This window comes from Acanthopagrus latus, chromosome 15 (genome assembly GCF_904848185.1).
Source record: "Acanthopagrus latus isolate v.2019 chromosome 15, fAcaLat1.1, whole genome shotgun sequence".
In the NCBI taxonomy this organism is placed as follows: Eukaryota; Metazoa; Chordata; class Actinopteri; order Spariformes; family Sparidae; genus Acanthopagrus; species Acanthopagrus latus.
The window spans coordinates 9,033,144-9,051,515 of NC_051053.1; the positions used below are offsets into that span (position 1 = coordinate 9,033,144).

An 18,372-nucleotide genomic window follows, 5' to 3' on the forward strand; every position below is an offset into this window, starting at 1 on the left:
AAAACCAGGATTGCATTTAAAAATATATTTAACATTCTCTTTGGATATAGTTATTATGTCAGCAGGGGATTTTTGAAGCATTAAACAGTGCGGTCTAATGATTTGGGTATAATTTAGCTGCCAGTTATAATTAGTGCTATTACAAATTATGTTATAAAAGTTGCTATTTCTCTACCTTCAGTCCCTGAATAAATTATTCACGGTTAAGTATTCTGGCTATTGCCATTCACCTATTAAAGCAAACTGTTTCGTGGGTGTTCTGTGTTGCACTTTAGATCCTACTGTATGTAATCTTTCATACAGCCATAACTGATTTTCAATTATTATATCTACGTAGGGGGACAGAGGAGGAATGATGAATGCTCATTCCTTCATGTTGACACTGGCAACTAATAGCAACTAACAGATATGTCTACTTTGTTTGCTTGTTTGTGCTGATGGCATTCAAGGGTTTCATCAATAAGGACAACACTAACCATAAAAAATTGCATTCTAAGACAGAGGAACACGGCAGAAAGATAAGGAAGACCGGGCAACAGGAGGCTAAGCATGTGTACCTTTCAAAGAATGCATTATTAAACAGAAGACTGTATTGAAATATGTAAAAACAAAACAGTCTAATATTTTAAATTGATACCACTGTTGTTGATGTAATGATCTACATCCTCTAGGTCATGTTCTACGAAGTTATACCATGACTTGGATATAATTTGCACTTTGTCTTGTCTTTATGTCACCTAAAGCACTACTACTTTGTGTCATTTGGTGAGACCAACCTTGGATTTCAGCTTCTCTATCTGATGCTCAACATCATCAATGTCCTCTGTGTTCTCCAGGCGTTCGTACACCACACTGCGGGTGCCTTTTATCAGATTCAAAGGCAGCACAGACATACCGTATGCCTGAAAGACAGTGCAAACCCACCATTATAATCACACATTATTGTCATAGGGGGATGGCACATATGGCACGTGCATCCACCCACACATACCCACGGCTGCCTGATGACAGACCCATCACTATGTGGAACCTGCCAACAGTCAAATGAGGGTAAGTAAACACACACACTGCAAATCATATAGTCCCTGGCCTCCCGGGCTATGTCATTTTTGATAGAGGAAAGAATATTAAAATGGTGGAATCTATAATTGTGCTGAGGTTTATTGGTGAACTTGCTGCAACCATTTTGTGTGGATATCACTGCCTTATATCACTCTGATGCAATTTACAGCTTAACAGTGCCCCCATGTGACAGCACCATCCTCTATCCAGGATTTGGTGAAATTTTTATAGGCAGAATTTTAGGGAGGAAAATCTGGGTTAGAGGAGTGGGCATCAAGGTTCCATCAATACTGAATGACATGAATTTAAATGAATAAACATCAACTTTTCTTCTCTATCAAGCGGCACATACAATGTATAAATAATTTACAATGATAGCCATACATACAGAAGGAGATGCACATACATATAGTGACAGCATGGAGAAGCAGAGAGAGAATATGTACACCAAGTTCAAAAGACAATTTTCAGCTGATAGTGGGCTTCAACCTCCTGAAGGGGTGCTTGAACTTTAATTAAAAATGATGGAAATCTCTAATACCAGGAAATAGACTAATCAATACAGATGAAAATTACACCAACAGCCAAATGCTTTCTTGCTCTCCCTGTATCGTCTCACTCTAAGCAGCTTGGAGGAGTGCCGTTTTATGGGCTCATAATAAAACAAAGGGGCCCTCTGTGCAAAGACACTTTCAGCCCTGTCAAAAGATGCTGCCCTCTTTCTTCTATTTTTCAAGTGGAGAAACGTCAGAGCCTATATTTTTCTCAACCAACTTTTACTAGTTTCTGAGTGTTAGGTAGCGGTACGAGAGTCGCATGGGATACTAAGTCAGGCTAGACTATTATTAGTCTCTGCTGTGGATCTCTGCTATGGGCGAATGTCGCCTCCTGCAATGAATCATGGAGCTCTTAAGGCCGGAGCATGTCCCGAATATCAAACACACTCATAAAAGGAAAACCTGTCCCAGATCCCAAGAGAAACATTTCCCTTCCCTTCAAATGTGCAACTACATGGGAGAAATATAAAAGGAGGGAAAAAACACAGGTGTCCCTCTGCTGGAGCACACATGTATAGTTCACACATTATCATGCTTGCTCATTAAAGTTATTTCAAAACCCAGCGTGGTCAATGATAACCAGAAATAGCTTGGAGCAGGGCGGATGGGAGTGTGTGTGTGTGTGTGTGTCCCATTTGATGGGGGAGTTACTGGCTGAAATCATTCAGAGAGTCATGTGACTGCTGAGTGGGAAGAGGGAGAACTAAGTGGACATGGGTCTCCTACACAAGCCTCCTCTTTGTTGCTCTTTCTACTTGGGATGATGGAGCCAGAAGGGAGGAGGCAAAGGAGGTCCCCCTCTGCATTCTTCATACCTTTTGATAAAGAGGTCAATCCAGTGTAATGCAGCTAATTGGAAGGACTCAAACTGCTAGGTGGCTTTAAAATAATTCAACTAATGTAAAATCACCAAGCTCACTCATTCAAAGTTATTAAAATTAGCACATACACATTTCATAATTCTATTTGATTAATAGGACAATTCGGCTGGTTGGAGCATTAAGAAAGAAAAGCTCCAAAAACGTAATGCAGAACAGCCTTGTTAATGCGTATGTGTGTCTGCTAGAAATGAGATGTTGATTAGAGGTCATAAAGATCATGAAATCCAGCTTTCTCCACAAAGACATCACTTATAAAGCTATATTTTTTTTCATTTTCTTAATTATGTGCCTCCTATATTTTCATTTAATCGAAAACTTTCAAAGTCTGTACACAAGTTGGGCCAAATGACAATCACATCAGCTGACTGACAGTTAAAGAGATGATCACTAGTTGTTGCCCCTGCCATTTTTAAGGCATTTTTTCAGGCCGTGGAGCAAAAATGTTCTGATGAATAATTAAAAACATTGAATCAGTCTGCTGTGGTATTTCACAAGTAATTTCCTCCACATAAGTGTTTTGCATTATGACCCAAAATGTGACAGAAAAAAATCCTGGCACAGTGCCCACTCCAGCACATTTTCTGTATGTTTGTACATTTGCACATCTTAAGAAATGTTCTCTAAATACCAGATGCCCCTGAGCTCTTTGTGGTCACTGTTTTCACACACCAAGGTCAAGTCACATTTTAGAACATCTTGGCTGAAGCATATGATGAATGTGATAAAAAATGAATATAAGCCATACTTCTCGTGATTTTGTTTAGTTCATTAAATCAGCAATCACAGAGACGCTTTACAGTCTATTATGGACTTATTTGATTCCCGTCTCACAGAGATTGGAACTGAACTCCAAAATATTGCCTGCATGTTGCCATGTTTGTTACAAAAGTGTGAAGCACTGGATAAAAACAAGACAGGAGCAGATGCCAAAACTGGAGGAGCATTTGGGATCACTAAGAATATTGAGGGTCTAGGTGTATGACTGCTTGCTTGTTAAAAAGTACCTGTTGCCAGAGCTAGCACACTGTTTTCTTGTTCCCAAGGTGAAACATGAACTACTCCACAGCAGCCAACCCGGATTGTCAACATACATGAGTTTTAGGTTGAGCAACCTACGGACCATCCACAGAGATAAATGATCCAATGATTCAATAATTGACTAGTTAGTGTTTTTAAGGTCTTATCATGTTTAGTTGAGTGATATTAGGGACATTTCAATAGATGTTTTTGTCTCTCTACCAATTCAAGACAATGGCTGATCATTTAAGTTTGTCAAACTGAAGACAGTGCAAAATCTTGAAAAAGGAATATTTTAAAATTCAAGGGTGACTGGGTCGGTCAGGTTTTTCGCCCATCTTTACATCCAGGAGTAGAACAGACACCTTCTTATTTCTAAACGGCTTGACTATTATGATAATGGGGTCAGGACTGACAAAGAAGTGTGATCAAGTGGCAACACACTTGCATTTAAATATTTAAGTTTTATTCAAATATATTTGATTATTTAGATTGGTCAAATCACAAAATGGGACACAGTGACAGAGACATGGTTCATGGCTTTGTCAGCTTTTACTAAGCCTCTGCTCAATGTTCGACCTTATAAAAATATTACATATCCATGAGTAGGACTGTAAATTTATTCCATGACCACAAATTAGCCTTGAGAACTTGTTGGTTTTCACAAAGAACATGCCCTCCATGGATCAACCTGTGCTGCATTGTTAATCTGTTCACCAATAGTTGAAGTCAAAAGCAGCAAAGAGCAATGTCCGCAGTGACTGTTTTGAAATTACCCTCAGAACGCAGAGTCCATTCAATATTTAACAAAAATAGTTTGCTGTAATCGGAATGCTAAGGTTATAACCCACGTCTTCACAATGAAATGTTCAAAAATGTAAACACTAAAACCATGAACAACAATTAAATATGCTACAGAGCCCTTTGGACACTTTAAATGATTATCTTTCTATCTCAAAGACCGATAAAAGTGTATTTATCAAATACATACAGGCACTTTAGTTGAATTGGGTATTATAGTAAAAACATTAATAGATTGTTTCAAATGTTTATTAATATTTGTTTAAAAAATGAGTCAATCTTTCAATGTAATTCTTGAATACAAATATTCTAATATGTCTATCTCCACAAGCATTTCAGGAACAGATTAATTCAACAAACATTTGGTGCAAGAACACATAAGAGTACGATCGGGAAAAGTAATAGGGTCAATTGCTGCCTGATTTCTTTCAATAGTTTCAGAGCTGTCTAACTTACCCTTTATGCAACATTGTTGACTTCTTTGGAATCTGGGTTTCCAATGGTTACCAAAGTTCAACCAGAACAGATCAACAGATGTTTTCTTGACAGAGACTGAAAACTAACATCAAAGTTTTGAGCTACAAGGTTAGAGCATGTTCTTCTTGATTGTCATCTTAGTAGATAGACCCTTTCACATCAAACATTTTGACTTGTCGAAGCAGGAAAATACAAACATTAACAATGGCTCAATGCCTGTTCAAACTCCCTGACACTGCGACATCATATCAGTTTTGCGAGGATGTTTGTGCAGACTAAAACCTTCAGCAAATACAGCAACAAGAATCCCTGGTTCACAGCTAAAGTCAGGATGCTTTGTCAAACCAAGGAGGAGGCCTGCAGAAGTGGTGAGAGAATCTTGTACAACCAGGCTAAGGCCAGAATCACACTGACAAAGGTGATCAGAGAAACTACACTGAAAAGCTGAAAAACAAGTTTTCAGCCAACAACCCTCCATTAGTGTGGAGAGGCCTGCAGGACATCAGAAAATCATCCCCTCACCCTATGAAGAGCCATCAACTGGCCTAAAGACCTGGATGTGTTTTACCATAGATTTATCACCCACTTTGACTCAGACGTCACACAACCAACTGCACCACTGTTTTGGCTCTTTCAGAGGTAGATGACCAGGAAGTCACCAAGCCTAGATGGCATGTCATTCTCCTGTCTGAGAGTCCCTGCTGATCAGCTGGCCCCTATGTGAATCCCCTCCTGCTTTAGAGGCTTAACGATCATCCCAAGGAACCCTTTATTTCAGAGTTCAATGACTACAGGCCTGTTGTCCTGATGTCTGTGATCATGAAATCCTGTAAGGGCCTGGTTTTGCCCCACCTGATGGATGTCACTGACCCTGTGCTGGACCCCCAGCAGTTTGCCTACCAGACAAACAGATCAGTGGACATTGTAGTAAACATGGGACTACATCTAACATGCTGAGTACCTTGAGGCAAGTCTCCTTTTTGTTAACTTCAGCTTTGCAGCAAACATCATCATCTCAGAAATCCTTCACAGTGACCTCACAGAACTAAATGTATTAGCTCCAACCTGTCAGTGGATCACCAACTTTCCTGACAGACAGGAGGCATCAGGTGAGGCTGGGGGTATCACATGCAGCAACCGGACAGTCAGGAATAGGTGTCCCCTAGAGATGTGTATTGTCCCCATGGCTCTTCTCCCTCCACACAAACGACTGCACCTCAGGAGACCCATCTGTTAAACTCTGGCATTATCCAGGATGGTGATGAGTTGCATACAGAAGGGAGGATGAACAGCTGGTACTCTGGTGCATACATAACAACCTCGGGCATGCTCAAAACTGTGGCAATAACAGATGACTTCAGGAGGAGCCCCTCCAACACCAACCCCCATCAACATACTCTATTGCACTGTGTCTGAAAACCTACAGGTTTCTGGATTCCACAATCTCCCATGATCTGAAGCTGGCATCCAACACTGACAAAATAACCAAAAAGGCCCTGCAAAGGATGTACTTTCTAAACCAGCTCAGGAAGTTCCACAGGGGCTGGCAATCCAGGTCTAAACTGCAATCATCTGTTTTCTGTAGCCCCATCACCGTCTGGTATGGATTGCCCACCAAATAAAACAGAAACAGACTACAACAGACAGCCAGGACTGCAGACATGGGACTTGGATAGGAACCCCTCACACCTTGGACAACCTCTCCCCTCTGGTGGTGCACTGTATGTGAAAGTAACCGGCCACAGGAACAGTTTCCATGCACCATCACTACTGTCCCTGTCACACATGCTTATGCTGCAACACTTACAATTTCCGGACACTGCCCCTAGGTGTTGGCTGGGACACTGAACAGACTTGTTGTACAAAGTTAAATGTTGAAGCTGTTAATGTTTATTAAGTGATATTTTTCTTGTATTTTTTCCTGTATGACTCAGGTCTCAGAAAGGACATGGAGATTCTAATAACCACATTGGAGATTTGGTGTGGCCCTCTGGTGAGTGGTATTAAGGCTGGTTTCCAGCAATTAAAAATGTCCCTTTATGCGAATGGCATCATGAATTTTTTAGATAAAAACTAATACAATGGGTATTCCTGCTGGATGTCTGGTATAAATATATTTCAGTGCAGGCCTACTCAATAACTGAACATCAAGAGCCTCAATGAGAAACAGTCCTAATTTACAAACCAACATGTCACCCAGGTTACGCTGCAGCTGTGCACCACAGCTCAGCTTGTTCTGTGTTTTGATTTGTCTAGGAGCTGCTTTATCATGAGGACTGTAATTTGCTGCTATTACATTTCAAGACAAAAGCTTATAGTGTAGTCAATTCAGTGACAAAAAAGTTGGGACACAGTTGAAATTTAACTAAAACAAGAATGCAATGATTTACAAATCCTTCTAACCCATAATCCACTGAATTCAGTATGAAAACAAGACAGATTTTTGTGAATATACACTTATGCCTGCAACATATTACAAAAAAGGCCTGTCTACCACTGTGTTGTCACCTTTACTTTTAGTAACATGAAGTTCAGCAAATCCACAAACCCGTCCACCCTCAGTGACTAAATTCAGGCCCTCACCTGCAGCCAAAATAGTTTTCAAGTATTACACACTTAATGGTCAAGGTCAATTTGTAGTAACGATAATGCTTTGTAAGGCTTTGTCCTTATGAGCAGCTACATTTGGTGTCACCATCAGTTTGCTGAAACAGTATATACATGTTAACAGAAAGACAACTTAATGATCCTGATTGTCCTGTCCTAATTTCTTTGTTACTTTTATATAGTATATATAGTCATAGTACTATATATATAGTGCTTAGTTAATAGTATTTTGCTTTTAAAATGGGTTATGAAAATATGGACTTAGCACTTATGCATGAATGTTACATGCCGTGTTTGAAAAATCCATTAGCAGAGTTCTACACTTCAAAAAGTTTGAGGGTCGGAAAGGAATATAAATTGTATATATGAAATTTAAATATCTGAGACCCCATCTTCCCAGATCAATCTCAAGGCCTGTGATTAGATCAACAGACATTAATCTTCCCAACTTTAGTTCAGCATCAGCATCTTATGGCTGGCAATTTAAGAGCAAAAGAAAGGTAGGTCCATGGGAGACAGAGCCATGAGAGTCATAAGTCAATATGCAAGGCAAGCTGTTAAATGATACCAAGGACTTCACATGATGCATGAGCTTTGATGTGGGTCCAATCAGTTTCATGTCATCACAGCTAGGTACAATCAAACAAATGGGAAATAATAAAGAGGGGCTATGCAAGTGCAAACAATCCAGAGCAGGTGGAAGACATTTACTTTAATTATAGATTTGCATTATTGAATAAGGTCCTCACCTTTAAAAAGTGACTGCTTGAGTTTAAAATGGCTATAACTCTCAGCTCAAATCCAATGCAAAGCTGGTTAACCATTCAAATAAACTTGATGAGTTTTTTTCACACAATATTCATTTTTATGCACTTAATTTTTTTTCATCTCTTCTTTACTTTAGTTAATAGTGAAGAGATGAAAGTAGAGAGCCTTAAATAGTTGACATTTGGGTAGGTTTCTATCATGATGAATACATCTACAATGTGGTACCATTATAACATGCTGCTTTCAAGTGATGTTTAGTATGTCATATACTACATATGTGATGTCGTATATGACCTTGTTGCCGACAAGGTGGGCTGGCAAAGTTTTTCTTGACAGGTAATAATTTTACCAAAAGCCTTTTAGTAATGCATTATTATGACATCTTTTTAATGCAAAAAATCGATATACTGCTGTACTGCCTTACTGTTAAAAAATCATAGCCCAACCCCAACAGAATTGGATGCTAGGGCTGGATGGGTAATAGGCTGTATTGAAGACAAACAGAAAAAAAAAGTTTATTTTTGGACAATGAAAAATAGTAAATTCCAAATTATGAACTCTGAACATGAACTAGTTTTGAATCTGTGTGAATTGAACTTTGTTCTAGTTCTTGTGAAGTGTGAATGTGCACAGCAGTGAAGACTGCGCTCAGTTTGATATACTGCAGTTGTAGGACTGTCACTGTGCCAGAGCAACATAAACTACTTTAACTACTTTAATATAACTTTAAGACCACAAGACAAAGGGCTGACGGAAAAGCCAAAAAACGCTGGAAAAGCTATAATTTGCTTCAATTTGTGTTAGTTTTAAGTGCACGAGCTAGCAATGTTACACACTGTTTACATTACAGAGTTGGTTGCATTATGGGTAGATGGCGAGTTCTGTACCATAGTAAAAAATTAGCACACAAGTCATGGGCAATATTTCCGCTGCTTATGGAACCCTGTCACTTACATGCCATTGAGTTAATCAGGCTTTATTGTAACATACACAGAGTAAAGAATGCTAAATCACACAGCTCTTTGCACATATGGGAGGATTGCCACCATGAAGTATTTGGCTGCTTGTAGATAGAAGAGGCAGGAGAGTGCAAATTAAGTCGATGAAGGGATTTAAAGAGCTTCTGCATTTGTGTCTGTGAGAATAAAACAGGGAGGGCAGCTGCTGTTGTTGCCTTAAGGCCTGATTTCTTTGATTGACTTCATCAAAACAAGAAACATCAAAAACAAAAACACACTGGGAGTTTTGATTTCCACAGGGCATTCACTAACAACATGGGGTCAGTGCACACTTCTATCCCCAAAATGTACTGGGTAATTATCCACTCTTTAGAGGACTGTGAGAAGCAAAGTGAGAGAGCACTGGATACAATTCCAGCTGAGACGGATTACATGTCCTTAAGGGAGATTGGTTCTACAATTTACTTGACTAGGTTGTGTATTATTCATTAAGAGCTCCACATTCAATTATTGTGTAATTTGTCAAATATGACTCTTTGAGCTCAACAGAAACTGGATAGATTGGGGTTGCCTGATACCTGAGTAGTTTTCTTTGCATTTTTATCCCCTAGAAGGCACTATTCTATGTTATTCCCACCCTGACACCAGTGCCACCACCTCAGGGGAATATTCACAGTCTAGTTAGCAAGATAACGGCTATGAAAAATGGACAGTATTAACAAGTGTTACAGCACAGTCCATTTTTCCAATCCAGGAAAAAATGAAATAGTGTAGAATGCTGAGGGAATCAAAACATAGGCATATATTAATGGACACTGAGGTAGATCCATATATATAAATAGGCAGCAGATAAGTGGTTGATAAGCCAGTGAAGGTAGAACATACATCATGCAATAGTCTGGGGGTGAAAGACAGCAGCCTGGGCAATTTGAGCAATTGAATGCCAGAGCTTTAAAATCACAAAGCATTACTAATACTGAAAGGCCACTCCATCACCAGGTACATTTCAACCAAGAGGATGGGAAACCATTTGTACACAAAAAAAAAACTTTAAGAAACTGCACAGCAGCTCAAGTAATATTTTTCAAAAACATGCTTTATCAACAAAGACAAGAAAAATCTTGTTGGATATATCTGACAAAAGACATTTTAGTTAGTCTTCGTACCTCAAAACATTTTCATCATGTCAGATGTCTCAACAGGCAGACCAGAGGTCCTACAGGGCTGGCTAGATTTGGAAATCACCCCATTGGATGATTTGCCTTAATTAATGCAGATATAGCTTCAATGAACTCAAGAAACAACATTAACCACTGGTCTCAAGCCCCAACTCACCGTATAAGTGATCACTGCCAACATGCCAATCAAGGTCAAGGAGCTGATGGAGAAAGACAGAGCAGGTAGACCATCTGCAGGCGGAAAGACAAAACAAACATTAGGGTTTTGACTGTGGCCTCGGACAGAAATATCCATGGACTCCTGGCCACATGTGCCAACCATCAAGTCTAGTGTCTTACGTGCACTTTGATTTTTTTTTTTTTCCAGCATGCAAACGATCCTGCAGGGACTGTGTAAAATGAGAAACGCTGCATATAAATGTTTCTGAATATCCTAAAGATGCTTCTAAAATTTCATTGCAGCACTCCTGCAGACAATCCAATGGAAACATTTCCTAAAGACTGCTCGACGTAATGTAGTTTGCTCTAAATCCCTCGGCTGTGCAGTGCATATAATTCAAAAGGAACAGGACTGCTGTGTTTCTTGGCGAAACACAACATGACTTTAATGCACAGAGCCAAAACTGCTGCTACCAATCTGAAGCTGGTGCATCGAGAGGAACTGGATGGAAAACATAGATTAGCAAGCAAATGTCAGCTACTCTCACTCAGCCAGCTAACATCTAGGATGGGAAACAATCGCACTCTACAGTGGGTGTGAGAAATAGAGTTTGATGCACAACTTTCTTAGGGGAAACTGGTGGAAACTGTAATGGAGACAGATGAATACTAAGGATGGTGAAAGTGTTAAAAATTGTAAAAGTAAGTAAATAATAAGTAAAAAATAATGTCTAAATAACTATTTGAATTATCCTGAGTGACTGGGACATTGCTTCTGAAAATAAATACTGTTTGTGAGGTTTAAGGGGGCACTCGCTGACTCTGCAAATAGGGTTGGTTTACTTTTCATGTGGAGTACTACTTAGTGAAAACAGTTGTGTAATGTCTAGTCTGGAGAGATAACCGGATATATTAACTTGTGTTATTAGGGCTATCCCAGCTTGGGTTCAACTTTTCGATATGAAGCCTGAAGGTTGAAACACAATATTACTGAAAACATGACAAAATGTAAGGAAACACAACAGAATTTTAGTTGTGTTTTGTGAAACATTGCAGTTTCTATATCATTGCAGTGTTTTGTGAAATTTGCCGTTTTGACCTTCAGAGCCACTGTAGTTTTCGTATCTATTGGATATCACTTTGTTTTTGTGAATGGTATGGTAAATGGTATTTGTTTTTATTATTATTATTATCTTTTTAAATCACTATTATTTTCCAGCCTACTGACTGCTCAAAGCGCTTTACAAAACTTGCCACATTCACCCAATAATACACTGGTGGCGAAGGTTGCCATGCACGGTGCCAACTACTCATCGGGAGCAATTTGGGGTTCAGTATCTTGCTCAAGGACACTTCGATATGCAGCTGGGGGGGGGGGCGGGGCAGGATTCGTACCAGTGACCTTCTGAGCTACAGCTGCCCATGTCCTTATGGACATGGCATCTATCTTTGTGCTAATATTCTTAAGGGAAAAATTCAAGGAATCAAATTCTTTGAATGTTATTCACAAGGACAGGAAAAAAGTATCATGTTCATATACAGTTATCTACCTTTAATGAATGCACTACAGCAAGTCTTACTCTTAAAAGACACATCTGGTCACCACTTTTTGCCTTCATTGACTTTTCATACATTGATCACAATCAGCTTTTAAACAGCTGGGTCTTTCAATGTATGTAGCTTGAGTTGATGAGTGTCACCTTTGATTGAGGCATAAAGGGGACCACCCATCAGGCAAGGGCAACAGTGGGTGTCATACCAGCTGTCAGAGCTGGAGTTAGAAGACAGGGATTGATGATGAGACTGATTGCCTCACTCCCCTGTCAAGATCCCACCTGTTAAAGGGTTCCATGTAAAAAGCTACACAGTTGTTCTGCATCGTCTCAGTAGGAGCTTCATGGTGCCCAGCCCACCTGTCAGCTCGGGCATAGGTGGCTCTCTGCTTGCCTTTCTCCTTGACGGTGGCATTTGATAGGGAATATTAAGTCAGTATTCAGGGCATGTATAATTTGTCCTGTTTATAACATTTATCACTTTCTTTTAGAGGCATTTCACAACCAGCAGGACAAAGGGGTGGAAAATGGAGATAAATTATATGCCTGCTCCCCATTGTATTGTATGCAAAAAGAAAACTTTGAAGTCTGACAGCTGGGTTGAACATTAACATTTGAATACATGTTTCCTATTCCCGAGTGTTTCATTGCGATTTTTGCTGCCTTTGTTTAGTGGTGAGCTTGGTAAAACAGACAATAGCTCAATGTTCTGCATGGAGAACATTCTGTTCATGAACTCCACACAAAGCAAAGGATAGATGTTTCCTGCCACTCTTCTGGGTTTCTTGAGCAGATTTTCTGGGGATTAAACAGAGGGAATATTGTCCATTATCGGTAGTGCTTCCACATCTGTACAGCTTTGATTTCAATAGCAATGGAATGAGGTAGCTTTTATCTCATCCTGCATATAGCCCTTCAGGCTAGTGTGCATGCATGAGACTTATACAGAGAGGTGTTTATTAAGGAGCTCCTTTAGTCCTACGAACCCTACTTATGTGGAATGACAGAATCATCAAAAGCCAGTATGAAGCAGCTGTATGCTCCAGGGATGGGATATTGTGTACTGTATGATGGCAACAATAATCTGTTACTGCCACAATGCAATATGACAGCATGCTGTTAAAGCAAGTTTGGTCATGTTACCAGACACCCGCAGTTGTAAAAGTCTTAGGGTATGATCTGGGAAATGGGATTAGATCATAATTTGTGTTTAAAACGATATTTTGGGCATGTTGTAACTTTACACTCACAGTTGAGGGACACCATGCAAATACAGATAAAGCACGATCACAAACTCGAGGGCCAGCAAAAAATTTACTTCAACCCCCTTAGCATGAATCTGTCAAGTGAAGCCTCAAATGTATTTTAAATAATGTGTTACCCTTGCTATTTTATAATTCAGTCAGCCAAACCATTGAAAATGTACTGTGTATGTGCAGAGATCATCTAACTGCATGGTTTATTTACACAAATAATAAAGCCTGAATGTAAAATGCTTGCAATTGACTTGAGGGTTTTACAAATGCACCTCAGAGTTAAAAGGCTCTCAAGACACATTGAAAACTTGACCAACGCATAGGTCTGCAAATGTATTCATATACAGTAAGTGGTGTCTCATTTAGACTAGCATTACATTTTATTGCAACAAAATGTTTCCAACCTTATTCTGTCAGATTGGATAACTGAAAGGTCTAAAAGCACAATAATAAGATTTTGCACAAAGTGCTTCCTGGTCTGTGAATCTTTGAAATCACATACAGATTTTAGTTGCAGTTACATCTGTAGTGGTATTCCATAAAGTCGAAAAGTTAGTACAACAACTACAGTAACTGCATAGTGGTTTTATGCATCAGGGCGCCATGAGGTCACAGTGAACTTGACCACCAAATTGAGTCAAGTGAACATTTGTACTAAATTTGGAGAAATTCCCTAAAGTGTCATGACATCTGGTGTAGACCACAAGATGGGATGGACAACCCATAAAACATAATAAAAAAAAGCTCTCAAGACACAGTAAAAAATTTGCAATTGCACAGTGCTGCAAATGTATTCATAGGGCTGGGCGATATAGCCAAAAGTGTTATCAAACACTGAATAAATACAATGATAAATATGTATAGCAAATTGCTTCATTCAAATGTGTCTCAAAGACTTTAGAGGTAGTATACTGAACTGAACATTGATCAAAGAAAATAATAGAAAGTTAAATGCTGGATGATTATGCTACTGTAGCCTGTAAATACCGCTCATTCTTGAGCTTGCAGGTAGTTGTTCAGTTCAGTTTCATCAGCCTCCTGTTCTGTAAAACCTGATGTGGTAGGAACATGCAACCAGACCACATATCATCTCTGAGCTGTTCCTCCACCTTTACCCTCCATTCTGGCTACAGCTGAGGGACTGATGTTTGGTAGCGTGTACTTAGCATCCATGACCGTCTTCAGCTTTTTGAAGCTGTTTTTAAACTGTGCTTAAAGGCATCATATCTTTAGTGGTACAGTAAGTAATTGCACTTGTTATGACTTTGTATCTCCACTGTTTCCTCTCATATGGGGCAACGGCTGAAAAGCAGCTGCAATTGTTGGCTATCGAAGTGAAGTTTGCCAAGTAGAAGCAGTTGGGCTTGTCTGTTGGCTACTTGCGGGGAGGCCGACGCTAGCATGATACCGCAAACTGATGCTCTCAGAGTTCTGCTTGGGACCGGTACCTGTTGAGATGATGGAAGAGGGTGGGGGCTGACACATTTTGCACCTAATGCTGGACTATCATTTGTCAGACTTCAGGTAGGAGAACCATTTCCAAATAAGCAAAGTGGCGTGACCGTTCTTCAGTTCAATTTCTTTATCTTTGTCAGTTCCCTCACACTCAGTTTCACTAGTCAGACTGCATTTTCTTGTGTCGGCTCGACAGCGTCATTCTGAGTTGTTGTGAGTGGGAGGGGCCAGAAACATGCACCCACACGCATTTGTTTCTCTGTGTGATTGGCTGTTGGTGTAGTGTTTTCTAGGAGGAGGAGAATGGACTCAAAAAAAGAAATAAATAAAGGTGATAAATGTATCATCGTTATCGTGAAAAATGTTATCATGAAAACGTTCGCAATCATTTTATCGCCCAGCCCTATGTATTCACATAGTATATATAAATAGTGTCTCATTTAGACTAGAGTAACACTTTATCAAAATGAAATGTTTCAACCCCAGTTCTCTCAGATTGGATTACTGACTGTGTAAAAACACAAAATTCTGATATCGCACAAAATGCTGTCTGGTCTGTGAGACTTTGACATCAGGTACAGATTTTAGTCAGGATTGCATTAGTATTAGTATTCCCTGAAGTCACAATGTCAATACAACAAAAATAAAGAGACATCGCCAGCATGGAATCCTAAAGTGGTGACCTCTCGAAAACCCCACCCAGTGACTCAGACAGGGTTTGGTACTCTGAACTGCTGTTTGGTGCACAGGATAATTTAACAGTCCAGTGAACATCCCATCAACTTTTAGCTTCCAAAACTTAAATTATTGTGCATTATGCTGTTTTCAAAAGCACAGACTGCTATGCGATATATATATATATTTTTTAAATATCCATAATGATGTAATTATACCCTACGGAGGTTACAAGTCTTATCAAGTTAATTTCCAAATTATAGTGAAATGAATGAATACCAGTGGCTGCTTTGGAGATAGAAAAAAAAATAACGGAAAACACATGGTGTGCTTTTGTCGCCGCTCAAAAAGAATGTCAGTTATACTAGACATGACAATATGGTTATATTGTACACGCACTAAAACGAGCAGAAACACTTGTTTGATCAATCATCTAACATGTACTCATTTTAATGTTTTGTCATGCATTAGTATCTTTAGAGCCCTAGGATTCAGGGTGAAATATGAACAGTCAATTCCCTTATAGGAAAACACAGAATAACTTAAAACTATACTGAATTAAGGTAAGTAATAAGGTCTGAAGAGAGTCAAATACAATAGTAAAAATAATTTCGATACCAATAATATTGGTTCAGTTCTACGGTTCAGTTGCTCACACATGTATGTGTATGTCAGGGTCAGTATGAGGTTATTTGTTCTTTTCTCAGTAATAATGGGTATAGGCAGGAAAAGATAAAGAGTCGAGAAATATTTTTGCTACTTAAAGATGGATTCCCACCCATTCCACTTCTCCTTGAGTCATGGCCAGAAAAACAAGGGTGCACTGTATGGTCTTGCATACCAACATTAATAGCTACTGATCTGAAGTACATTCAGGCATCACTGGAAGATTGGAACATGTGTAATGTTGGACCTATTAAGGATGTAGTGGCCTTAATGAACAGTCTTTGCAAAGCAGTCAGCAGGTTATGTGGCAAAAGTGCCTTTCCTTTCCACAATTAACCTCCCATCTGGAGACAGATGAGATGGGTATTAGAAAAGAGATGATCCTTGCATTTCCTCAGCCGACGAGCAACTTCCCCCTGTGCCAAGGAAGGAAGGTTAGGGAGAGCGTGTAGGGGTCCACTATTGTCAAGCGAGGCAGATGGCTCAACCTCCTTCTTGATCCCCAGATGGCAAAAGGCCAGAGGACTGCTAGGAGTCCACATTTGGAAATGCTTCTCAGGAACTCAGGAGCGCTTCTTCACAGAGTTAGGATCACAAAGTCAACCATCAATACTATATTACTTTAACTGGTACATTTAATTGCATGTACATTGAAATTCAAAATGTTAAAGGAAGTAGTGAATCCACAATGAAGGGTGGGCACAAACATCTGGGAGGATCATGTTATGTAATTTTTTGTCCATCTAAGAACTTTCAGTGACATCATTACAGAGGTGGATCCACTAGTAGTAAGTAGATTGACTCACTGTGGTTCAAGACCGACCCAATCAAGGAAGATGTAGGCTGCTGTTCATTCGATTACCTTGGCCAATAAAGGCGTGATGAAATTTCTACTATCTTTCATGTAGCTACATGCACAGAAAAATACGCTACTGTGTTTCAGAAGGGCTCAATTATCAGCCTGCATCAAGCAAATAAAACAATGACTGCTGAAACTACTAAAATTGGTTTAAGAAATGTACACCACATTATCTAAAACCCGGAAGGATAGTGGTGAACCATCATCTTCGTTAAAGAAAGGCGGTCGGCAAAAATCTTGAATGATCAGTATTGGAGGTCATGTGTGGTTATTGCAGCGCATTCTAGTAATTGTTTTTTATTGTATTTGCAGCATGTTTTTGTATTTGCAGTGTGTTTACTTAATGTGTATTTGAAAACCGATTTCCTTGTATTTTGTCCTTTTGTGCTGAGTTGCAGTACATTTGCTAACCACTGTCGACTGGCAGCACATCGGTCTCAATGCTTTGGTGCGCATCACACTTTGTCCCACTGGCTAGCAGCAACGTGATCTTTGACTGCAAGCCGTCCTCTTGCAGCAGTTTACCCATTAATGGTTAGCCGCTGACATCCCTACTTAGAATTGACCGTATTAAGCATTATCTTCATGTTAAACATTCTAACCTGTATTACCTGGACTTCCAGAGCAATAAAACATACACACAACCTGTGTCTTTTTGGTCTTACCTGCAAAATTTGCTTACCATGCTGTCTAAACAGCCATTAAACTTCAAACTGATCAATGTGGATAGATGACAAATGGATATTAGAGAGAAGATACCAGGAAGAAGCAGGAAAGAATAATCAACGTAGCAGTGGACATGGGAGAAAGGGAGTAATGAATGTGACTAATGATGGAGAAGGGTGGAATGACTGAAGTAGTCTGATGTAAAAAGAGATAAAGGAAATAAAATATGATGGTCAGCTGTAACACACAAATTGAATATAACAGGAAGCTTCTCCTTGAGAGGATATACTTACGACTACTGCCAAGCTCCTCAAAGAGGTACTGTACTTTCTCCCATTGAGTGGAATTCTGACTGGGTGGGGGCTCAAGTGGAACGAAGGCTCTGAAAACAATGACACAACAATCTATTAGAAGTAGGGACAATGCATTAAGAAACGTCTGTACTCCTAGGTTGTCACTGCCCCAACTACACGATATGCTCAATCTTAGTTTGTAGAGGAGGTGATGGTTTCAGCAACAGGTGTAGTTTTTCTACGAGCCCCTTATAAAGGAAAACAAAGAAACATTACCTTTTATGTATTTCAAATCATTCCACCACAGTCAAATATGTAAAGCTACCAATGTCCTGTGTTTCTACAGTATGGCAAGAGAGCCAGAGGAAAACAGACAGATAATCTGCTGCTAGTTCAGCTGAAAAACAGTGAGAATACATCTTGTATTCTTACATACAGTATATAAAGGGAACTTGCAATTGACCTTTTGGTTATCTATCTTAG

The 18,372-nt window shown here is 39.5% G+C and overlaps 1 protein-coding gene across 1 annotated transcript in view; it reads right to left on the reverse strand.

Moving 5' to 3' along the window:
• lmbrd1 (LMBR1 domain containing 1) overlaps nucleotides 1-18,372 on the reverse strand; it is a 60,761-nt gene that overhangs the window by 22,636 nt on the left and 19,753 nt on the right. Inside the window, exons 6-8 of the mRNA XM_037123728.1 lie at nucleotides 17,890-17,978; nucleotides 10,465-10,538; nucleotides 777-902 (exon numbers count right to left, since the gene is read on the reverse strand). Of these exons, the coding sequence (XP_036979623.1) occupies nucleotides 777-902; nucleotides 10,465-10,538; nucleotides 17,890-17,978 (289 nt within the window). The remainder of the gene's footprint in view (nucleotides 1-776; nucleotides 903-10,464; nucleotides 10,539-17,889; nucleotides 17,979-18,372) is intronic.